This window comes from Cydia splendana, chromosome 14, assembly GCF_910591565.1.
Source record: "Cydia splendana chromosome 14, ilCydSple1.2, whole genome shotgun sequence".
In the NCBI taxonomy this organism is placed as follows: Eukaryota; Metazoa; Arthropoda; class Insecta; order Lepidoptera; family Tortricidae; genus Cydia; species Cydia splendana.
This window is the reverse complement of record NC_085973.1, coordinates 15435309-15461858: the sequence shown is the minus strand read 5'-3', so window position 1 is coordinate 15461858 and position 26550 is coordinate 15435309. Positions and strand designations below refer to the sequence as shown.

Below are 26550 nucleotides of genomic sequence, written 5' to 3'. Positions count from 1 at the left end.
GCTATCCGTCTAAGCCAAAGACAAAATGTGGAAGTGCCACTATATGTTTGACGACCGGTCTGGCCTAGTGGATAGTGACCCTGCCTGTGAAGCCGATGGTCCTGGGTTCGAATCCCGGTAAGGGCATTTATTTGTGTGATGAACACAAATATTTGTTCATGGGTGTTTTCAATGTATTTAAGTATTTATAAATATGTATATATTATGTATATCGTTGTCTAAGTACCCACAATACAAGCCTTATTGAGCTTACTGTGGGACTTGGTCAATTTGTGTAATAAGCCCAAAAAAAAAAAATGTTGCCACGACTGCCACAAGTATGTAACAACTAAAGTTTGCGTCTAAAAGTATCTTTAAGTACTTATCATATCAAGCTTTCGTACCTATGTATGTCGGGCTGTCCAGCCGTTCTTCTCGGCAAGTCGCATCTCTCATTCTCAATGCAAGTGCTACAGCGACATAGCCACTAGTTTTCAAGCGTTTTCATAACATCCGAAACGATATCGGATGTCGAATACGACCATAAAGAAAGTAAACATTTTAAAATAGCCTTTTTATATTTATATATTCATTTTTATAAATATTTATTTTTCAAAAGATAACCTTAAACAAAAAAAGAAGAACTTGATGCCATAAGGCACTCTAGCATAATATATGCCTTTCTCCAAGGATCATCCTACATCCGATATCGGATTGGGCAATGTGAAAACGCTCTTAGATTTTATCATATTTCGTTTCGACTAAGACTTACCTATTTTGTTTATGTAGCTAACACTAACCTTACTTAACCCTTTAACCATTTGACATTCCTTTCTAGTCAATCGATTTCGAACCGTAATTCTTATAGTATTAGAGATGCGTTTAGTATGTTGAGTATGTTGTTTAGTATGTTGCAAGTATGTTGAAGCTACGGACTTACCCTTATTCATAAAACTTTACGGGCCTGATTTAGTTAAATTATGTTATATCCCTTTCTTACAAATACATAAGTCAAAATTACAGATAAAGACAAACGATAATTAGCTAATAGGTTTGTAGACTTTGTAGCGCGTTTATGAATAAGGGGGTAAAGGATTAACATCACAAATACTTAAGTATCCTTTATCCACACTGCTCTTTGCGATCACAAAGCAGGATCGGCGCTAAATTCCTCAAATAACGACCAGAGTAACGTGTGGCAGCTCTAAGGTTTACCAACTTCACAAAGGGCTTTTTTTCATACGAAAAACTCGTCCCTTACGTCCTTTTGCCACACAGAAATGTGAGTTCTACGAAAAAAGCCTATGTTGATGGGGAAAGTGTATAACTCAAGTCGTTTTGATGTGGGGGGTAATAAAGTTAAAGGTTCAGTAATAAGGGGTCCAGGTAGGGTAGTTAGAGCTATTAGTTACGGGTTAGCTTGGATTATAGGGGAAACAATTAGTTTTGGTGGAAAGTCAAAAAGGGTTGGTTTTTGGATCAAGGCGGTGGATTTAAAGTGATGCTTAATATTGCCTCATTATTAAGGGCTTGTTATTCCTTATATACACAGTACGAAGCTCAGGGTCAGTAAGCAAGATGCATAGACAGATGAAGATTATGCATGAATTTAAGTGTGTCTCCCACCATGGGGTTTTCCCATAGTAAAAGTAGCTAGGTTTAATAGCGAGTAGAAGCGATCCCTGCATTTAAAGCCCTATGGTGGGAGACACGCTGTATGTGGAACAAACATTTATGAGAAGGTTCTACACCAATGCTCTGTATCTATAGTTTGTTTTTTAGCATTAGAAAAAAACTACGCGATCTTGACGTATCTTTTAATTGAAAAACGCTTTTTAAAAATCAGTAACTATTTACTTATGAAAGCAAAATAATGTAAATAATCGTATATGATTAAGAGCCAACAGGAGTGGTCATTCCTCCATACAAACGTACTCCACGTTTTCCTCCGTGGTTTTTGAAGCTAGAGCAATGATTTTTTCAACACAGATTAATATTGTCAATATCTGTGTCGGACCGTTTTGCTTTTTTGATATTTTTGTTTTTTAAGGCGCTAGAGCCCTTCATAAATGGCCAAAATGGCCTAATTGACTATGCCGCAATGAGAGGCGTGGTATTCAAAACTGATATCAATTAGCCGATAGCCGAAGCGTAATTGTTACATATTTGCCGTGACTTTATTTTTCAAAATTGTTTTTCATTAAAAAGACACTTCAAGATTGTTTACCTTTTTTCTAATGCTAAAAAAAACGAACTATAGGGTTAATACTCTGGTTTAGTGGATTGGGTGGGTTAAACGCTTTTAGCCACAAAACTTTAAACAACCTATACCCTGAAAATGACCCATATACTTACTTAAATCACACATAAAGATACTTACATAAAACAAATCGAATTACAAATGTGAATTCTGATTACTTCAACCGGAAACGCCACTTTTAACAGTGATAGAGCATATTTATCCATAACATATCCAGATAAAATTCATAACCTGTTATTACAATCAGAATACGCCTCCTAGAAATAATAAAGTAAGTACCGTAAAATGGAGTGAGTAGAGACAAAACTGACATTCAAACCTCGATAACATTTTATTATTACATTTTATGCAAACTTAATTTTATTAATAAATGTTCCGGCCGTTTGTATTTTAAGTTTTTTTATGATTTTAGGTAGTTCCATTTCATAAATTTAAGGATAAACACAAAATCCCACCTCACCCCGTAGTCCCTCGTAGGTGGGGTGAGATGGGATTTCATACAAAAGGTGATTTTGAAACGTTGTTGGTTCGATTTTTCTTATTATGAATATTACTATAGCGCCATTTGTAATAGGAATACATTATTTAGGTAGCAGTAGCCTTTAAAAACCATCTCACTCCCTGTCATGCCTTCTCTCCCCATTCATAACCCGACTCTCCTCGCAATCCTTACTCACCCCATTTTACGGTAAGCCAAATTTTCAGTGGTGGAGACTAGTTTACTAGTTCCTGCATGTCCTTTACTAGCAAATAAGGATCGTATTCCCAAAATGACCTCAGCTTTTATAGGCGAAAAACAAATTCAATATCCGCATGTTAGGCCGGGCGCACATTGGATATACAATTTCGTACTGCCGTACAGAAAGGAAACTTCCTACAAAACCGAAGTTTGACAGCGGTTCACGGTCGAATCATGCTATCCCTTTCTAATATATGGCACTATCCCTTTCGGCTATTTAGGGTTGTCAAAATTCAAGTGATTATCTTATCTGTGGTCGTGCACGCAAAAGGAAGTCAAGTGGTGCCAACCCTAATAATTGCTCGGAGCAATGCTGAGCGGAGCGGACCGAAGTCAGGAGTTACGCACCCCTGGTTATAGGTGCGTCCGAGGTACTTGTCACTGTTCGTAAGTTATCAGCATATATCGGATTCTAGGGGGCAAATTGTATGACGGGATCCCTATCCGTCATACAATTTGCCCCCTAGAATCCGATGCATGGTTATCAGTGTTATCACACGAGTAAAATTTCATTTAAGTACTTAGGGTCAGTTGCACCAAACCATCTGTCACCGTTAAAACGTTCGCAATTTTTTTTTGTATGCCAAGTTTCATAGTTCATGGCTGATTAACGTTGAACAGTACCTACGTCAAGTGTGGTCGGTGCAACCGGACTTCAATCTTTTAAAATTTAAATGGAGCTTCTGAAATTTTAACTTCATGTTAACCTATTGACTTAACTTACCTAGGTATTATATTGTCTTTGCAGCAAACCAATCAGCTAGGTAAATATTTAGTTAGTGGTTTAACAACTTAGGCTAAACTTTTTGGTTGGGGTCTGAATATCAGTGGTCTCGCTAAATATACCCATTTTACAAAACCATTTTTGTACTCTTATAAATACCCACTTCCAGCTTTTATGTTGTGATATCTGTTTGTGTCAGTAATATATTTTTTATTACTCAAAATTCGTACTAAACCGCATGCAATATGCGACCGGCCTTATCCAACAAAAGGGAAATTGCGCGTTTCCAGGCCTCACACAAGGTGACCCGTTTCATCGGAATCAGGGGATCGATTACGCGCAATGAGCTCAAAATACGCGACCCTTGTCACGCGCATCGACGGGCCCGAGATTTTCATTATAACGTAAACTAAATATAAACGTTGGGTGTTGTTAGGTCAGTGATATTGCTATGGGTATCGCTATTGTATAGGGACCGTGCGCGTTGGATGGTCTGCCATCTTGTGGCCTGAATCGGAAACATATGTGCACATGTACATTGCCAAGCAGGTGCTACCATCTACCGTTGTCGTCGGTACGTTTCCTTGTGCATAGTAGGTTCTACCATCTTGTGGGCTACATCGGAAGCATAAACGACACATTTACGCCTCGCGCCATAAATCTGACGGCTCCTATGTTACCCCTATAGTTCATGCTCGGGGCCTGACTACTAGTCAAATCAGTTTCTTTTTTCAACTTTCAAATTGATGTTCCTGCTATGAAATGTATATGAAGTGACGTCACAATCAAATTACCTACTCTTTATAGTTTTATACGGGTTTTAAATAGAAATTGTGTCTAAAAATAACTGCTGTCTACGTTTCTCTATTAATCTTCTGGTGCTTTATTCCATGCATGGTGTAAAACAATTCATTTTAAATACAGTCAAATACCCTATTGTAGCACGGGCAGGTTTCTGTAATTTGCCGACTGGTGCCTATTTTGCGTTACGGGGGTGGGGGGTCCAGCGGTCTAGTCCAGCCAAGGAATCCTATCAAACCTTTGATGTTGTGTAGGACCTTGGCAGTGGCGGATTTGCAGATTTGGCCGTCCTAGGCCCCAGGCCCTGTAGTAACTACTAGCCGCCCCTTTCACAGCACCCGTCATATGTATAGACTGCCGCCTTGCTGCCGCCCCTACTTTTTTGCCGCCTGGGTGTTCTTGGCCTTAGGGCAAATCCGCCACTGGACCTCGGAGAGATCTCTCGAAGTAAGGCGCAATACGTATCGCGCCTGCATTACACCGCCACGGCTGCTGAAGTGGTGGAGTATGTACACCAGAAGACCGGCTACGCGCTGAGGGTGTTCCAGCTTCGATCGCGCCACTACGTGCACTTCAACTCTTTTGTGGTGGGCGTGCCGCGACTGCTGCAGGGGACCATCGAGTGCGCCGACTTCTGGCCGAAAGGTGTCGTGTTTCGGAGGTTCCGGGGCAAACTGCCGAATCCGACACAAGAGCAGCCGTTTTGTCGACTAAATAGTGTTTAGTTTTAAGTTTATAAAATACATATGTATGTTAGTCTGTAAGGTATTTGTAATATGGGCCTTGTTGCCTGAATCAAATTTCTAAGTAAATAAATAAAAATAATAAATTTATCAATGTATGTTGAGAATGGGTTACATAAGGTTAAATTAATTGCTACTCTAGTAGTCTCACCAGACTCTACCTTTTCAGGCTCTCCCTTTTGCCCTGTATTAGGCAGCATTCGTTATAAGTTATAACAATTTACGAATTCTCTCGTGTATTCGTTTTTTATTGCTGTATTGCAGAAATGTTTGTATTTATAGATACCACTCAAAGGCAATCAGACCATAGCGATAGCACTTACCTAACAAACCCGTGGACCTGACGGCGACACGGTATTTATTTCTCGATGGCTTTTTACAGCGAACTTTTAACAACGTGCTTCACCTTAGCTGACAAAATGGCGGCATGGGTTAAAGGTGACGTTCGAATTCAGACTACACCACATTTCTGCTGCAGTCTTGCAGCACGACATTAAGGGGCCCACTGATTAACAGTCCGCCGGACGGTATCGGCCTGTCAGTTGTTCGGAACTGTCAAAATTTTGTTCTAACTGTTACTGCCGCAAATGACAAAAAAACCCAGGCACTACATCGATTTTGACATGTCGCGCTGAAATAGGGGGTATTACTGCAATGTTCTGCCGCCAGAGTGCAGCACTAAGCTAGCTAGTAAACCATAGAGTAACATATACATACCTACTGTGCCTTAAACTGTTTTTTGACAAGTTTTCACAGACAATAAAATATGGCATTGATGCAAGGCTGTTTGTTAACAAGGGCCTACCGGGAAACATGAAAATCTAAATTTAGTTATCTGCATCTTTATCGCTCGAATATGCAAGAGTGATAGTGGTGATAGAGAGGTTAGATAACGAAATTTCAATTTTCTTGTTTTGCGGTAGACCCCCAGATTGTGATGGATTGTGGAAGTAGCGCCCCCTACGCAAAGTTTTGCGTAATACCTACCCTATACTGTTGCTGGAAATGTCGAAAAGCCGAGTGCATTACTGCCGCTAACGTCATAACCGCTGTTGCTGCCTAGATTTTTGACATGCAGTCGGCGAAATGTCGCGCTGCAATACTGCAGTAAGTAATGCTGGTGCAGTCTGAATCGAAACGGCACCGTAAGGCGCATTTAAGTTTAGAGTAGCTATGACGGAGTTAGGGCCGGGTTCTGATGGCTCTTAGATTAGCTAGATTGCAAGAGTGAAATTCTGCTCAGTAAAGACTAAATTCTTTCGAGATTCTTTATCACATTATTCACAATTTTACAGGCAAGTTGTACGGGTACACTGAGCTGCATATAAACTTCCATGCAGAGGAAGGGTCACTTATCCCTGCAGCTGACTGTATGTGGAATTGTGGAAGTCGGAATATCCATTTTACTCAGAACTTAATTAATATGTATGAATGTAAGTAAATGAATTAATGGAGTGCCGTAAGCTTTTTACCCAGGAACTCGGGTGTTATAATAGGGTATTATACTGTATTTATAATAAATTATTTTACACCATGCATGAAATAAAGCACCAGATAATTATTAGAAAAACACAGGTAGGAGTTTTTTTTTTTTGTGTCCAAGCTGATCAGTAGACCGACCAAGATTCGAGTCTACAAGACTGTAATTAGACCAATTTTGATGTATGGGTGTGAAGCTTGGACGCTGACTCAGAAAGAAGAGAGCAAGCTCTTAGTGGCGGAGAGGAAAATCTGGCGGAAGATTCTGGGGCCTATCAGAGAGGAAGATGGGACTTGGAGGCGAAGGAAGAATAGGGAGCTAGAGGAGCTTGTTGCGATGCCCAATATAATTGGCGAGATCAAAGCCACACGACTCCGCTGGCTCGGTCACCTGGAGAGGATGGGGGAGGATCGTGCTGTGAGAAGAGCGTATGTGGGGCACCCGGGCGGAAAACGTCCGTCGGGACGTCCCAGATACCGCTGGAGTGACGAAGCCCAAAAAGATCTGTCCGCCCTCGGAATACCCAACTGGCGTGAAGTGGCGCAGAATAGGGCAGAGTGGCGCTCTCTTGTGTCAGAGGCCAAGATCCTCTTTGGGTCACTGAGCCAGTGATGTATGTGTATGTAGGAGTTATTTTTAAACACAAGTTCTATTTAATAAATCGGATAGAAATATAAAAAGTAGGTGAGTAGACCGTAACGTCACGATGTAATGTTTCATATAAATTCCATATTAGCAAATCGTTTTGACAGTTCTAAAAAAGTAACTGATTTGACTAGTAGGAAAATACCCTATTGTTATGAACGAATTTTCAAAACTCTGCACTAGGTTTTTTTTTTCATATTGGTATTTGGTGAGGGTCAGTCCGTCCTCGCTAGGAGTACGGGCGGCCGATTGCCTTCAAGTTTATCTTTGGTAATATGTATTTGTTTGAGGAGTTATATTAATAAGGTTTTACTATCTGGGGCTAAAAAATAGTTATTAAGGTATAGACTATTAGCAAAGACATATGTAACTTCGTATAAGACGAATAAAGTCTAAGGAAAAAACGTGCCACGGAATTCAAGTAAAAGTCATTCTCGAATAGGTGGCGCAAACACCTTTAGCCTATCCTCGGCTAGATGGCGTGACGACACCGTTTCATATTTAACAATTTTAACACATAGATATCAGTGAATGAACATGGATCAAAATGATATAAAAATAATAAAATCATTTATCCATATATATACATTTTTTGATAACTTTATACGTTTTCATTTTGAGTTTTAGTCGTGTGTCGATAGATGGCAGTAAATTTACAGTGACTACACAATTTACAATGACAGGACCCCTCTATACTATCTATTCTTTTTGCTATTAGTTACTAAGTAGGTACTACGGCCCGATTCGAACATTTCGAACTTTAGATACCTACGTCAAATATTACGTCTAGAGTTAGACCGAGAAAAGTCTGCAGCGACCTTGATAGCCCACGCAGTGCGAGTGTTATTTATACGTCATGAATGTCATGATGTCATAGAAGTTTGACTTTTAAAATAACACTTGCACTGCGTGGACTATCAAAATCTCTGCAGACTTTTCTTGTTCTAACTCTATACTCTGTATCTTAGATCTTATAGTATAAACAAAATTATTGCGGTATTTGACGTCGGTCACTCACAACAGCAATACTATACGTAAAATGTCTTGCACATCGTAATCACAAAGGAAAACAACTGCACTGCGAACGTTTACGTTCTACGTCTTTTTGTTTTTTAATTTTAGGGTTGGCCGGACACCACCGTTATGAATCGGTAGTCGTCTAAGTAAATCGATATGAATTTTTCATTTTTCTTTGAATAAAATTAAGGAAAAGGTGGATAATTAACTGTAAATATGGATATATTTATCGTCACTTAACAGACAACAAATTTGACACAGAAATAACATTAAATAAACTTTAAAATAGATCCCCAGTTAGTTTCAATTTTGACGATGGGTGCGACCTACTCGGTCGGTGTATTAAATACATTTAGCTTGCGGGAAAACCATATAATTCTAGCTTTATTTAAATCTCAAATAAAAAATCATTATACGTCACAATTCGATACCTCAGTCTACGTGCCATCCAATCGTAATCGCTTGCTGTGACAATCGATTTGCGTTAGTTACATCTCTATATACGTCAGTCATAATGTGTCAAATACCGCAAATAATGATGTTTATACTATAGTTATGTACCTAAATAAAAGTAAACAAAATCTACCCTCAAATGGCTCGTTAAGCCAGTTGGGGGTAGATGAAAACATTACATGATCAAATAATGTAGGTTAAAGTCAGGTCGTTCAGTGACTGAATTCTCAGGCGAATTGTTCCCAGTTCTACAGATTTCTTTTACAGAATTCCATGTCTACAGATTTCTATTTCTACACATTCCTAAGTGTACAGATTCCCAATTTTACAGATTTCTATGTGTACATAATTCCAACTCTACAGATTTCTATGTCTACATATTCCCAATTCTACAGATTTTCATGTCAACACATTCTTTATTATACAGATTTCCATGTCTACATATTCCCAATTCTACAGATTTTCATGTCAACAGATTCTTTATTATACAGATTTCCATGTCTACACATTCCTAAAACTACAGACTTTCATGTCTACAGATTCCTAATCACATTTCAACTAATTTCCTATTTTATTATAAATTATTTTATATAACCGCTTATTTAGATCGTTGTCTAAGTACTCACATCACAAGCCTTTATGAGCTTACCGTGGGGCTTAGTCAATTTGTGTAAGAATACCCTATAATATTTATTTATATTTATATAAATACTTTTTAATTTAACCCAATGTTTTTATTCGGTACAGACAGCAAAGAAAGTGGTCTGCCACTTATCGACTCTATTGGTCAAGTAATAGAGTCGAAAAGTGGTAGACCACTTTCTTGGCTGACCGTACAATCGAGTTCATTAATACATGTATGAGCAATGCCGAGGTTTCAAAAATATCTTTACACTTTTATGACATTGACAATAAGGTGCAAAAGTTTACATACTTTGCATTTTGCTGCTCATATATTTATGAACTCGACTGTACCTAGGTGCTAATCATGAAAAATCTGTTGAGGAGGGTAGGGAATCTGTAGTATTGCGTATAAGGAATCAGTCGTATTAGGAATCTGTAGTATTGGGAAGCTATAGAATTGGGAATCTGTAGTGTTGGGAAGCTATAGAATTGGGAATCTGTAGTGTTGGGAAGCTATAGAATTGGGAATCTGTAGTGTTGGGAAGCTATAGAATTGGGAATCTGTAGTGTTGGGAAGCTATAGAATTGGGAATCTGTAGTGTTGGGAAGCTATAGAATTGGGAATATGTAGCATTGGGAATCTGTAGCATTGGGAATCTGTAGATTTGGAATTCTGTAGTATTGGGAATCTGTTGACATGTTCATAATTCCATTCTTGCATAATAATTAATAAGCAATGTAGAGTCAGATAATGAATTTTAAATTTTCAGTTTTCGCGGTAGAACCTCAGGTCGCATTTCTCAACCGACTCGTTGTTTCTAAGCGCACACATGTATACACACACACACACACAACAATGTCTTAGCTTAGCTTCGAGAAAACACAATGCAAAGTGAACAATAAGTTACGCTTGAAATAAATTCATACAATGCACAGACAAGTAGAAACAGTAGGAACTCCGCTACAATTTCTAGAAACAAAGGTGCGACATCGTTATCACAGTAAACATGTTGATAACAGTACTGCAACACCACGTGTAAGGGCGATTTGAGAAAAAAGTACATATCCTATCATTTCCTTGTTTTTCGAGAAACTACCTATCAACTTTTGGGTTATTTAATTCTACTCAGAATCACGACAACTATCGATTCAAAAAAGTTTGTGAGGCATTTTCACATACATTTTGTATGGAGCGTCACCAAACTGACACTTAAAATTTGTATGACACTTTATTTCTTATTTTTAATGACGTTTTTAGTCCTCGTGATTATGAGTCGTAAAAACCCAAAAGCTTATTAGTTCTTAAAAAAAGGAAATGGTACAGTTTTTTTATGAAAACCCCCATAATAGCCGTAATAACAATTAGAAAACTCATGTCCATTCCAAGGGATAAATATAGACAATTGAGTAGAGCTAAAAACTGTAATGCCGGCTGTACACACTCGCCGAGAGATCTGAAGAAGAAATTATGGAAATGATATACCCCTACCTAACAATATAAGTTCCGAAAAACTCATTGGAGCCGCGGTTTGAACCCGCAATCTCCGGATTAAAAGTCGCACACTCGTACTTTACCGCTTGGCTACCAGCGTTCTCCACCATCATATTGATATGATATAGAAATAATAGGGCGATTGATCGTTGCCAATGTACCTTTTTATAGGTTGCATATACGAGCACTAGTTCAGAAAATTAGGACAGGTGCCACTGTGCTCGGGTTATAGCAATATTAACCACGATTCCTGAATTTTACAACACGATTATGCAAAATTGAGAACAGGAAGAAACGTGTTTACCTCTAAAGCATCCAATAATTCGCCTCAATGCCCTACTGATATAAAACTTTACTGTACGTTGCATATCCAAGACCAATATAACTTGAGCTCTGAATAGATTCTTTAGTGGCACAAAAGCTTATACTTGCGAACAATGAAAGCATCATGGCGGCTCATATTAATCTGGCTGTGTCCTCTATTCAACTGTCTGTGTTACAATTACACGAAGTTGTAATGAAATGGGAATTGAACTGTACACTGATAACCTATTACGAGATAGGGCATGTAAGGAGACAAGCCACATCGTTGATTCGGTGTAGGTGGTCATTGGTCAAGCTTGTGATGTTTACACAATATAATGTATTTGTCTATTGTCTAAAAGTACTAGATTGTTTGTTTCTCCTTGCACCAACTTTTAGTGTTTCTGTTTGGCCCTGTGGTTGACTGGTATAAAATGCCTTTTGGTACTAAGTCCGCCATTTTTACGTAAGTACATAAAAATTGTATATCTTTAAAAAGCTGTAGAGCGTTACGTACTGAGATGACAGCTGCCACTTGTACCCCAGCTAGCTACGAACGTGAAAAAAAACTACCTATATTGGAACCGTGGCACGCTAGAGCAGCGTTTTTCAAACTTTTACATGACGCACCCCACTTAGTAGGAACAAAATGTTTCGCTTATGTATTGTTTTAATGCTGGCAGAGGCTTCGCGACCCCCAAGGGGGTTCCCCCAAGAGGGTCGTGACCCGCAGTTTGAAAACCATTGCGCTAGAGGACAGGTAAATAAAATAAATAAGATACGACATCTAGTGGATGATAATATATACGGAACAGTAGAAATGGTATAGTTGCTGCAACGATATCGTAATTTAGACACAAATCGAGGGTTTACCAGTTTCCTGTGTTATTATTAGGTACAGTTACGAGTATTAACTATAATATTTACTAGACTCAGTTAGACTGCCAATAGTAGGTAACAATGGTAGTAACTTTTATGCCTTATAGTACTTTTATGTCAATTTCGTTTATTTCACATATTATAACTTATAAGTACACATCGGTAACTCGTGGCATTTAGGTAGCACTTGAAAGATTAGTGATGAGCACACATCGGTAACTCGTGGCACTTGACAGTTTCTAACAGACTAGTGATGTGACAATATTCTCCCTATACGAGTCGAGAAAAAGAAACCACTAAAAAAAGGAATTAACTAAACTAATCTTTTAAGTGCTACCTAAATGCCACGAGTTACCGATGTGTACTTATTAAGCTATGTGCTCAGCAGTGGGTGATAAAAGGCTGATATTATGATGATGAGTAAATAACAACATTGACACCCAATGCGCTTTATGCGCTTATACGGTAGGTACCTAAATATAAATTATAACAATCAGGAAATAAAAACATAATTTAATATAATCGACCCCAGGTTGACCCACCATGCGAGCAATGCAAAGGGGGCACTTTGTATTGAAATTTTCTCATAAAGTGACCAGTTCTTATTGTTTTTGCGTAGTTTTATACTATATGCAAACATAATAGTCTGGGCAATAAGTACATACTTACCTACATTCAATTATTGTTTAATTGAATTACTGTGTAGTGATGTGATAATCATAATTAGTTTCGCATGTATAACGGGGAGTGCTCCGAGGAATTGTTCGGAGTAATCCCTGCCGCTTCTTTTCGCCATCGCCCTACGCGACAACATTAACATCTTCACCACTTGGATGGTTGGCAGTCCTCAACTGTGCGTTTGTCCAGAAACTTCCTGCCTCGCACAGCCAAACTGTGGAATGAACTGTCTGCCTGTGGTATTTCCGGACCGGTACGACCTTCAAACCTTCAACAAAAGAGCGTACTCCCATCTTAAAGGCCGGCAACGCACTTACAACCCTTCTGGTGTTGCTGCTGTCCATGGGCGGCGGTAATCGCTTACCATCAGGTGACCCGTCTGCTCGTTTAGCTAGTGCTGGTAGTTAGTATTTTTTGTGAGACTTTTGTGGACTATAAAATAATAGTAAAATCCCTAATTTTCAATGAATTACAACATTGGTAACGGGATTTGGTAACAGTATTCATATTGTAATAACTTATTTAACCCTCTAGCCTTGAACCAAACAGACCACAAAACCCTTTAATAACGTCCCACGCCAAACACTTTTAATTTAAAAAAGCAACAAACAAAACGTTAAAAGGAACATTTTGTTCAATATTACTCCTTTCCTTCCATTTGATAGAACGAGTTTCCTCGAAATCTTTATTGTCCACTGGACTGGAAGCCAGCTATTGTTTCGGGTAAAATCCATTGACGTATAATATCTAAGGACAGGCCTTACGGGCACTAAAACCGGACAAGTGCGAGTCGGACTCGCCCACCGAGGGTTCCGTACTTTTTAGTATTTGTTGTAATAGCGGCAACAGAAATACATCATCTGTGAAAATTTCAACTGATAGACGAACAGACGGACGGACGGACAGCGGAGTCTTAGTAATAGGGTCCCGTTTTACCCTTTGGGTACGGAACCCTAATAAAAATGGAACAAGTTCAGTGGTGTCACTCACGAATTCGAGCCAATCGTGCAGTCTAACGCAACTAGTTGCGACAAATCGCGCGCGTGATGAACCAATCGCGTTGTAGCGGTGTCACGCCGCTGTATTGGCCCCTGTCATGCCTCATTGTTATTGCCCGTAAAACCAGTCCCAGATATCTATGTCAATGGTAAAATCGTCTTTACGATCAAGAAAAGGCTTCAAGGATTATAAAAATACGTACACTTTTATTTATTTTCTATTAAAATTCTTTTTATAACTTTTCCGTCTTTGGATCACTGGTGCCTTAGGTACATTAAGTTTTAAATACCTCTACTTACAAGGAACAATTTTAAAGAAAGTTATTTTAGTTTTTGTCTATAAAGGACTACAGCTATACATACTAAATAACGTCATCAATATCATAATATCAATTTGGTTTTAGTTATTTTCTTGCTTCTTTATATATAGTTATCAATAGGTCATTATATGTATATCTTGTTGTTTTTTTGTCACTCGTAAAATGTCAAGTGCCCGAAAAAAAGTACCTATGTATGTATTTAGAATTTTAAAAGGTCAGTACCTCGAAACAACTTTGTCGTCTTAAATGCAACTTTCAAAATGTCAATAGACCAACTGCACCGTAGTTGGCATATTAAGGTAACATTCCATTTCTGACCGTGTAATAAAATTATAATGTCAAAATTATTTACTAAGTATAAAGCATGTAACTTTAATTACGGTTTCATCTTGTAAGTACTAACTAACTTTTTTAGTTATTTTAGTTAGGTACACTATGTAAAAATTCAAACACAACAACTAATTGGTTTCAGTATAACATCATAAATTAATACTAAATGTGATGAAGGCGGTTCAAAATGCAATTAAAAGACAATATTAATAATAACTTAAATGCACTAAGCCTTTTTTTATTACATATTTAACTAACAATTAAATCTGTCCGGGGCAGGTGTAACGAAGGCGTAAAATCTAATAAAGAAAATATTGGTGGCTCACTCTCAGTGCGATAACTCGAAGTAATGTCTACAAGAGGCACAGTGTCACTCCGCACTCTGCCCGTCGCCCACAAAAACCCGACTAGCACAGACATTATGCACAGACAAACCGCAAAAAACATTCCCGCCCACGTCAAATCACTTGAGTGAAATGAAGACGTGAACTCGAGAATGTACTCTCTTCCAGACACCTTTTTCCGTCCCGTGCACCCAGACTGAGATGCTAGTGTCAATGAGCATACTTGAACAGTGTAGTTTTGGTATTTTTCAAACTGTACAACTACCGTTGTCTGATTCGCGGGCACGCACCACCTCTGAGTCTGTAGTGTTCCCAAGTCACTCACATTCTTATCAGGCATTATTTTCAAAATATACGCTAGTACAGGACCGTTAGATACTTTTGGTGCAGTCCAAGAGACTGATATAAGTCCAGGCTTAATTAGCTCGATGGTGCTGATAGAAGGCACATCAGCATTCTTCGAAGGTAACGTCCTCACCACGCCTCTAGTCGACCTGCTGCAAAAGTCCTTTGTACAGGCACGTAATCGAAACCTGTAATCCCTGTACGGGGCCAAGTCTCCGACCTGATAAGCATTTCTTGGCGCACTCATATTTAAAGACAACGTTCGGACGAAGTAGCCTAAAGAATTATTGGTTACTGGTAGCTCTTCTACTTCGTCGCACGCGGATCCCATGGAACTGCAGATGTCAAAATCTTCTTCTACCATAGCACCGTGAGGGGTACTCGATAGCATACCACACATCGATTCGCAGCCTTTGCCGTAATTAGGTGGTGGTCTCATAACCACCGCATGTTGCCAGATCTCATCCACCTCCTCCAATGCGTCATCTATATGCTGACATTGATTTCTTGCTGTAACATCTTCAGGGTATATTTCTACAAGCGTGACACTGAGCTCATATCGTGTGATATGAGGAAGGTAATCTACATGATCCGCCCAATGAAGGACAACTAAGTGAGGGTTATCTGCTACGAGTTCCATTAAAAATGGTGGTTCTGGTTTCCCAACAGTCGTAGTAAAATTGACAATGGAACTGCGTTTAAGGTGTTTCTCCTCGAGGTCATATGATTCAATACAGACGAGGTATGTGGAAGCGGGTCGGAGATTCGTGAGTTGTACTCGATAGGAATTGTCAGGAGGTTTAATAGCACGCCACTGATATTTGCTACAAATCTCTGGAACGACTGATGTAGATTCCCCTACTGGGATGTGGACGTAAAGAACAGTATAGTGCATGTTAGTATTAGACATGGGTCTGAATTTGACGATCGCAGAGGTTTGGTTGACTTGTTTTATATTTACGCCAAGTGGGACCTCTTCGCACCCACTGTATGCATTCAAGCCGTAGCCATATGGCTTATCCTCTGTACCGTTAAACAGTTGTGGAAATGTTTTCTTTATTTTATCCAATTCACTCATGCATAGCATTGGATTACGAAGAATGTTTATAGAGCCTTTATCTATCTGGAGTTTTTCTGTTACATTAGGAAGAAAAACTGTTTGAAGATTTGGATTATCGCGGATTAAGAGGCTGTATTTATTGTCTTTAAGTATTCTTCCGTGAATACGTTTAAGGGAAGGGAGGAAGTCGATTCTTGCTAGAGAAAATGAGTCGTGTATATCGATGTAGTCGTATACTTCTTGTATTTTGCTGAGGTGTATCTTCATTTCTTCGAGGGCTTCTGGCACGGCTCGTATGTGGATAGTTAGGGATCCATTGATGTAAACGCATCGATGGGCTGCTTGAATACTTCCCAATGATTCTATAGTGATGTTTCCGCAATACTGGTGGGGATAAATATAAAAATCTAAGTAGCTATCAATATAATAATATTTAAGTTTATACCTATTAACTTCATCGCTTATTTTGTAAAATGTCTGTCGAATTTCTGTGCCGATGTCAAAAAGGTAAATTTTTCAAAGGAGCAATGTTTTTCTCCAGCAAAGCTTTTAACTACCTACGTTAACCTAAAGACATGCCTTTGATTTGTCAAAAAAAATACGAAATATCTAAAACTAAATTAATGTTCTAGAAATAGGTATTAGCTCCTTAAATACATAAATGGATCTTGAATGTCAAATAAAATTCGGGAGGAAGATAGATCACGTTTTATATCTTTCTGCAAGATAATTCTCTTAAAATAAACGTTTAAGATATTAGCTTTCAAGCTAAGAAAGTCACCTTGAAGGAAAGGATAGTACTTAGAGACCTATCAATATCATAGTATCTGAGGAATTATGATTTTAAATTAATATTAATATATGTACCTACCTATGCCTTACAGCATTTAGTAACTGGAAACGCCTTGGCTGTCATTTTCTGTACAATACAGTCTGCCGATTTTTGCGGGGGTGGGGGCGTCAAATGTATTGCTATTTCAACATTATTTGTACGTAACGTGCAAACAGCCATGTCAGTCCGTACAAAAATTTTGCACAATTGTGCAAGATTTTCGCCAGAGGAGTAATAAGCTCTTAAGGTGGAGGTTCGCGCCGCGACAAAGACAAGCACTGTCGCTTAGATGTTGCCTATGGTCAAGTGACGGTCGCGGTCTCCGGTCGCAGTCTTCTGTCTCGGTCGCTTGTCTCTGTCGCGGCGCGAACCTCCAGCTTTAAAGGCGACTCCGTTTATTAAATGCTCTAAGACTTATACACAGAAGCGTTAGTAGTGATAGTTTTACATTAACTGACCTCTTTACACGTAGGACAATGTTTGCAGGTAACTTTATTAGTCGTTACGTTTGTCTTGATGTAGTCATCCGGGCATGCGATCACGCAACTGCTGTTCCACACCCAGCGCTTCAGGCTTAAGCATTCTTCTTCTGTGATACAGTATTGGTTTTCTTCTAAGATAATTCTGTAAAAAATAAGTTTTTGTTGTCGATAGTTAATTCTTAATACAAGCTTCTATCGCCGACTTCACTTTCATCAAGCATCAAGACGAATTAAACAAACCCAAACTCATTATTCGGTTGTGTTGAGCCGCATCATCAAGTTAGCTTGATGTCATCATAGTTCATAATATAACACTTTAAACTCTCGCGTTTTGTACACATATTTAATTGCACAAACGGGTCTACCGCGATATAATTTCATTGTTTTTACCTTTAATTTCGACGTTTCAGCTGAGTTGCACCAGCTGTGGTCACGGAAAGACTGACTTCCCAACAAATGTCAACAGAGATATTAATAAAACACCACTAAACTACCCGAAATTAGTTTATAAAAATGTTTGGGGTAGACAAAGAAATTGCAGCTACCCGTTAAAGTTTAATGTTTATTGTCCACGGCACGACACGCAACACTCACAGTATCCGTACACTGGTCCGAAGATATATCCGCTAAAAACAATGAAATTATATCGCGGTAGACCCGTTTGTGCAATTAAATATAGTTCATAATGTTGTCACCTGTCTTTTAAAAGTATGCCATTCAGCTCAATTAGATGCTATTAAACATACCTACCTAATCGAAAAATGGTTTGCAAAATTGAAAACAACTGAAGTTAAATAGTAGTAACATGCACACATTGCAAGTTCAACAAGAACAGAAGTAGAAGTAATGGTAACTTACGTATTATTTGGACACTTGGGCACGCACTGTTTATTGTACGTGTAGTGGCGACACAGCGTGCAGTCCGTGGGTTCGGTGAGGCGACAGCCGAGGCATTGCTCATGGCATGTCATCGCCTCTGGGCCTTCTGTGTACCGCTGGCATTTCCTGGAAACAAGGAGAACTTAGATATATAACCTCCTGGGTGTGGACTCGGTAAGGCGACAACTGAGACATTGCTCGTGGCATTTCATCGCCTTCTCTTGCCAGTTTTCGATCAGCTCCAAGTCAATATGGGTTTTGAGCGCTGCGTAAAACTTATTTGACTAATGTTTCTAAAATCTTATAAATAGTTAAGGTACCTATTAATGTGAAAAATTAAGACGTTAGTATCAGTTCTAGCCTCTAGTCCTTCAACGGTCATACGCTTGATGGCGTTATAATACTTGTTTTTTACCAATTTAACACCCGTAGTCGCCCCAAATGTTGGTCCTATCAACATTACCACTAGTCCTCCTAAATGTAGGTCCTTACACTCACTTATTGTTCCAGCAGTTGTTGAACCTAGCATCATTAGTGCACGTGCAAATATTCTTGCACACGACGTTGTTGCTGGTCGGGCTGAGCACGTGTCTGTACTGCGGCGCGATGCTCTTCCAGTCCACCGTGTCGACGTAGCACGTGTTCGGCCCGCCCCAGATTATCACGCCGCCGCGGTCGATCTTGAGTAGATTGTATAGGTTGATCTGAAAAGCGTCATACACAAATGCGTCAGTTGAATTCATGAATAAATGCTTATTATGGCACAGAGAATCCAAAGCTAATCTTTACGTTGCCCCCTAACAGGTCAGTGATCAATGATCATTACGACACCTAAGCAAGAGATATGTTAGCGCAAGCGCAGGTTAATGCTGGTTGGCAACTATCCCATGTACTTGTATGGGAGCGTTTATGTGTGGTGACCTCGACGGCCTTATGTGCTCCGTCTAGTAGTTGAGATAGGAGCTAGTTGGTCTATGTAGACTGACCTCAGTGAGCTGGTTCATGTCGTATATGATGAGGGCGTAGTCATGCAGCAGGTCACGTCCGCGGATGCGCGCCAGGCTCGGGAACAGCCGCCCGATGGAGTCCAGCTCTGGGACCATGTATATCGCCATGTAGCCCGTGATCTAAAAAGAATATTAAAACGTGAAACTAATACATTAATGGTACACTGTAACTGATTTTAAAACTTTGATCCATTATGCCTAATTTTTTGAGTCCTCTGCCTTCAGTCTCGAGTGTCTCGACTCAGTTAATTACTTCCGACGTGCTTACCTCTTTAAGGTTCCAGAACGTGATATTGTCAAAAATGGCCTCCTCCGGACGATCGAAGTATAAAAATGTGTAAGTTCCCCACTACAGTGACGCACGAGTCGATGCTGCGCAAGCACGGTAGCGTGCGACAGTGTATGGTGCCGCAGATTCCGCTGCCGGGCGCCGTGACATTTTTTTTTTTTGCGAAGGGGAAGGAAATCCTCATTGGTTACCATCAGAGCGGCCCTGATGGCATGCCCGACTCAACTGAGGATGGCATCCCGCCCTAGGATGGAATGCCATCGCCAGTCGCCTACGGACTAAAACCTGCCCCTTTGGGTGTAGGGTTATTTATTATTGGACACGCAGCGCTAACGGTTTACGCTTTGTGTTCAACATATGGGTGAGCAAGGAGTTAGGATTTGATTACATGGAGAAATGGATATGATTAATAATGGCGATTTTATTTTGCCGGCTTTTAAAGGTGAAACATTATACAGGACTTGGGCTGAGATAGCTCGGAACGTGACGACATACTCAATAAAATGAGTCTCGACGTGCTTACCTCCTTAAGGTTCCAGAACGTGATATTCTCAAAAAACTTTTACAAAAAAAAAAGAAAACCGACTTCAAAAAGGATAAAATAAAATATAATCCGTTTTTAAGTATATGCGTTACTAACTGATATGTTTGAAGTCGGTGCCAAGCCAAATTTGAAGCATACCATGATTTTAGGGCGATCCGATAACAATGTTTGCCTTACACGACAGCAATTATCATACTTTCTGTAGATACCTAAGAACCCACTGTCAATCCGCCTTGGCGCAGTCCGTACCATGTTTGTCGGTACTAGTATAAAACCAATGCGATTGCTGATATGTTTTTTAAAGAGCAATTTTTACTATTTTTCGAACTGTCCACAGTACTCAGGTGTGGGATTGGGACTGAGTTATTTCCCGCCTCTTATCCAGAGAACTTGATTTCAAAATATAAAACAATTCAAGAACCATCTACAGGGCTTTAACTTTTTACTTGCATGGCAAATTTCACCAGTTTACATGGCAGTTGTTTAGCTGAAAAGGTGACAAAGAGACAGACAGAATTACTTTCTAGTTTATTACTTTAATACCTATTAGTACAGTTGTAATGTGATTTATAGACATAAAGCTGATTATTTTTGACCGGTATTGTTACTATTTGTCTTGGCACCGACTTCAAACATATCAGTTAGTAACGCATATACTTAAAAACGGATTATATTTTATTTTATCCTTTTTGAAGTCGGTTTTCTTTTTTTTGTAAAAGTTTTTATTTTTCCATTTTTAATTGTAAGGCATTGTTAACAGCTTATGAGTGACGCGTGACGCATGAATGAAAATAATAATGATGCGTATCACTAAATTCGTAATCATTCCTGTCACTACAGTGCACAAACACAAAATCCATCCTCCGCCCCGCCACTGACCCAATCCCTCAACCACCAGATCACTCAACCTCACAGCACATCAACCCCTGATCACGGAACCCCTCGACCCTGAAGCCTGAACCACCAACCCTTCAACCGCCATTTCCCGACTCCTCAGTAGCCTTACCATAAGTCTAACACTGACATATTGGCTAGCGTGTGCGTAACTTACTTTCTATGCGTCTCGCTCGTACTGGCATCCTATTAGTGCGAGCGAGATGTATAGAAAGTAAGTTACGAAGACGATAGCGAAGATGTAGCGTCAAACTCGTGGTAAGGCTACAGTTGTACTTCATCAAATGGGTTATTAACGAGAGGAAATGTTTGAGTTAGGTACTATAAAAAACAACGATGTCGCCATACTCGTACCTTTAAAAATTGAGGAGTTCCCTCATTTCCTTATGAATTCCGTCACCAGATTATAACCAACAATATTATGGGAACACATTGGAGGTAACTTCGTTCAAACAAAAAAATAATTACTCAAATCGGACCACGGGTTCCGGAGTAATCTACACTTATAAAATCATCATCATTTATCATCAACAATCATCATCATCAGGTCCACTCTATCAAATTAGTGGTTTTTAAGAGGAAATGCTTGATTTGCTTAAGACAATACCCAAATCACCAAACATGTGCCTTTAAAAATTGAGGAGTTCCCTCAATTCTTCACGGATCCCATCATCAGAACAGCACCAGATTAATGTGGGACGCTCTTGGAGGCAGTTCCCTTCAAACAAAAAAAGAATTGCTCAAATCGGACCACGGGTCTCGGAATAATCGCTGAACGTCGTACATTTTAAGAAATCGTCATGATTATCATCAAAACAATCATCATCATCAGGTCCACTTCATCAAATTGGTGGTTTTCGAGAGAAAATGCTCGAGTTGCTTAAGAAAACACCCAAATCACCCTACATGTGCATTTAAAAATTGAGGAGTTCCCTCAATTCCTCATGGATCCCATCATCAGAACAGCACCAGATTAATGTGGGACCACCTTGGAAGTACCTCCTTTCGAACAAAAAAAGAATTACTCAAATCGGCCTACGGGTCTCGAAGTAATCGATGTACATACATAAAAAAAAAAAAAAAAACATAGCCACAACCGAATACAGAACCTCCTCCTTCTATGAAATGGAAGTCGGTTAAAAAATAGCCTCCTCCGGCCGACCGAAGTATATGAACGTAAAGTTTCCCACCACCGTGACGCACGAGTCAATGCTGCGCAAGCACGGTAGCGTGCGGCAGTGTATAGTGCCGCAGATTCCGTTGCCGGGCGCCGTGACGTTATACGGGACATGGGCTGAGATAGCTTGGAATGTGACCCCATACTCAACAAAATGAGTCTCGACGTGCTTACCTCCTTAAGGTTCCAGAACGTGATATTGTCAAAAATAGCCTCCTCCGGCCGACCGAAGTATATGAACGTAAAGTTTCCCACCACCGTGACGCACGAGTCGATGCTGCGCAAGCACGGTAGCGTGCGGCAGTGTATGGTGCCGCAGATTCCGTTGCCGGGCGCCGTGACGTTATACAGGACTTGGGCTGAGATGGCTCGGAGCAAAATAAATCTGAAATGAATGCATTGAGTTACAATTACTACGTATAGAGAAGATATACCAAAGAAAAAGAGTGTCTGTGAGTGACTAAACGAGTTGTTGACGGTCGGCAACAACGCATGGTGCAAAGTTTTTATTATCTGTGCTGGTTCTATATTACGTACTAATAATGTTTAAATGAAGGAATAAGAGCGTTTTCACATTGGCCGATTCGATATCGGATGTCGATAATACGACCACAGTGAATTAAAAATTTAAAAAGCGCCTTTTTATAACTAAGAGACCTCCTAACCTTAATCCAAAAAAGGAAGCTCTAGCAGCTGCTTTTCTCCGAGGATCATCCGAAATCCGATATCGGTTCAGACAGTGTGAACTAACGTAACTATTAGACCCACTTAAATTAGCACTCATTATATAACAAAATAAAACGTAAGTATTAAAATTATAACCTATTTAATAATGGTACATATAGGGCTTGCAATATCGGATAGTTTCCAATTCCGGAACTGATTTTCGATATTGTACTCCAATTCCGGAATTCCGGGACTGGTTCCGGAATTAGGGTTTATCATATTTTTATTCGATTTTTTAGTAAAAAACAACAAAAAATGTGAAATTCTGATACTTAACGTTTATTAAGATAAGTATTGTTTAAGAGAAATTGAATTTGAAGTACGTTTTTTTTTTCACCTCTTATTTTATCACCTTATTAAAATGGTACCACTTATTCACTTCTATTATAGGTACGGGGAACAAATTTATATTTTTAAATTTCTAGTCTTAAAATTCGCTTATGTAGGATTCAGAATATTCTGTCTATTCTAAGCAAGTAGCAAACGGAAAAGTAAAATATACCTATACTATAGGTAGTTCACTGAATGACTAAGAGGCACTTAATAACAACAAAAATCACCGGTATAGTTTAGTTTCTTAACAATTTTCAATAATAAACGTATTAAAACCTAAAAAAAAGTACTTAAATCCAATTCCGGGATTTTCGATATTCAGTTGTATCAATTCCGGAATTGTAATATCGGAAAATTTGACCGAGATTCCGGAATTCCGGAATGCAAGCCCTAGGTACATATACCTACTACAACCTATACATCTGCGCATTAATTAGTCTTAATAAATTTCCGGCTGATAACTTATCCGAAAGCTTGCACGTGCCAACTGTGACATAGACAAGTAAATTATGAAGACTGTAAATGTTTTTTTCACAACATACCAATTTTTCAAATAGTCCGTCAATCGTTTGCTATCTTTTAAAATACCTAATTCTACAGAAATAGTACTGGCCTTCCCACAAAATCTACTAGGTAGTATAATTGACTAGGTAGTATTTTAGCTAGGTACCTTTCTGTGTCGACACCATAAATATATCACACAAACTTTGGAACATGCCTACGAAAAAAATCATATAAGTAAATAAGTGCTTTTGTTTTTATTATTAAGTAGATGCATAGTGAAAACATATGAGTAGGTACCTAGTCCCAAGTTTTTAACTTGCAAAGTTTTGGCACCAAGTACCTATCACGATACATATGAAGTAGCCTTAATGCCGAATTTTCTATTATATTTAATACAATATTTGTTCAAGAGAATGTAGAAAAAGATTTCAGTAGTAGGTAAGCTGTCAACAGCCAACAGTGCCAACACTCGAACGCGACACGGGCAAATGTTTTGAGTGTTGACCAAACATTGAATGTTCGTGGCAAGTGAGCGTAATAATAAAAACTGAGACATACCACACACTGAGATTACCTATATAAATGCTGGTAACTCCAAGGGTGTCACTTGCGTGTGTCTAAAGGCCGGATTCCACCAGTGTGCGGCACTGTGCGGCACAAGGATTTTTGTACTAAACACGCACAGTGCCGCACACTGGTGGAATCCGGCCTTAACTATAAAGACACATCCGATCTTTAGGTGTACGTTTACTTACCTCCTTAGACTATGCGCTCACTCAATAGTTACAAGAAACTCCAACATAAATCAAGTCAAAACTTTTGTACCGCAATGATGTAATCGGCGGAAAAGAAAAGAAATATTATACCCAATCACCGCCTTCGCCGCCATGACACTTTGCCGCCAAACTTCTTATATTTTTTCTTCCTCGCACTCCACACGAGACGACCGAAGACTCTTAGGTAACGATATTTTATGTTTATAGGAATACACATTGTGTGACGTTTCCCATGCCGGCTCGATGGGCCATTGTATGCCGAGTGCGATTCCTACATTTCTAGTTTGCTTCGCAAATACACTAAATACACAAGCTGAAAGGGCTCCTTTATCGTATGTGATTCTACGTTTGAACAGACGGACTTTGGAATGCAAATTTACTGTTCCACGAATTACGAGTATTTAAATATGCGCGCATTTAAACTGCAGTTTTTTTTAACTTTACAGGTTGATATTTTAGTTTTTAAACACAGTTAAATGGTTCAATGCATTTGATACCGTCTCAGTACAGTACCTATACCTACTAAGTAGCATTTTTTGGTGTTTTAATTCAAACTTTCAAAATCGGTTAAAATCACAAATTCACCAAAATCGGCTCAGTGTTGATGCGACAATGGAACACACGACACGACCTTACTTACCTACTGTTATAATACCTAATTAATACCCTACTTACAAATCTTACAATATTATAGCATAGACTATTAAAATCATAACTCTACATTTTATATTGAGCTATAGAAAATTGTTTCCAGTGCGTCACACAAAAACTAAACGTGACGTTCCGGAAAGACCCTTTGAAAGTTTTCCTTTTTTTGTTTTAGTTCTAAAGTTATTTCCCGCGTAATACCGCACTTTATACGTTTTCTTATGAATCTTCTTATGCGGGTTCTACAGTTTTTATAAATTTAGTGAAGAATGTATACAACTATTACTAAGCCACTTCGCACTGTTATAAATTACGACCTATGAACGCGCGTACACTTGGAGCATTTAAAATGTACTGACTTAGCACTGACATTTGACCGCACGAATCAAGCCAATGGAGCTAATCGAATCAGAGGACATTTCGATGGCTATTAATATCTTAATTTTAGTTCGTGACCCCAATAAAGGTCCATTTAAACAGGATCAGATCCTCTAGTGTAAATTTAATTCACACCATTGGTGTCTATATTTTGTATGGGATTTTGAACAGCGCGCCAAGCGGGACGTTATATAAACTCAAAAGCCCATACAAAGTGACACTTATCTAACGCAAACCCGTACGTCACGTCACACTATATAATCACGCTATCGTACTTATAAAATATATTAAGAACGGGACAATCACGTATTTTAAGTCGAAAAACGCTCGACATGTTTCACTCCGTACCGAGGAGTGTCATCAGGAGCTTGCGTTGACGGTGACGGACCGGCGCAGACCCCACCTACCTACCACAGATACCATCCAGACGCTATCGTACCTATTAAATTTACACTAGTGGTACAGACTCTTCTTCTTCTTCCAAACTTCAATCTTGGTGTCAAAAGGTCACTATAAAGTTGATCAATAATGGTGATCTACACTTAACCTCTCGTGTGCCGTGATTTTTTTTTCTTATATTTTCCTCGTATTTCCGCGCTCCAGCATACGAGGGCTTAAGTTTGTCATGTGAAAACAGTGGCGGATTTGCCCTAAGGCCCAGTAGGCCCGGGCCTAGCTAGAGCGGCAAGATATTAGGGGCGGCAGCAAGGCGGCAGTCTATAGATGGGTGCTGAGAAAGGGGCGGCTAGTAATTACCAGAGGGCCTGGGGCCTAGGGCGGCCAACACTGCAAATCCGCCACTGCGTGAAAATCGTTGCAGAGTTATCTTTTTCTGACTCCGACTATTACGAATCGAATCAAGTTAAG

The 26550-nt window shown here is 39.3% G+C and overlaps 1 protein-coding gene across 1 annotated transcript; it reads right to left on the bottom strand.

Annotated features, from left to right (window-relative positions):
• Nucleotides 1-14659: 14659 nt before the first annotated feature.
• On the bottom strand, nucleotides 14660-25078 carry LOC134796672 (insulin-like receptor). The gene is made up of 7 exons (XM_063768822.1): nucleotides 24748-25078; nucleotides 22493-22703; nucleotides 19394-19534; nucleotides 18906-19111; nucleotides 18387-18533; nucleotides 17505-17670; nucleotides 14660-16598 (listed from the first exon to the last, which is right to left on the bottom strand). The coding sequence occupies exons 1-7, from the start codon at nucleotides 24768-24770 to the stop codon at nucleotides 14715-14717; spliced, it is 2778 nt and encodes a 925-aa protein (XP_063624892.1). The 5' UTR covers nucleotides 24771-25078; the 3' UTR covers nucleotides 14660-14714.
• Nucleotides 25079-26550: the final 1472 nt, after the last annotated feature.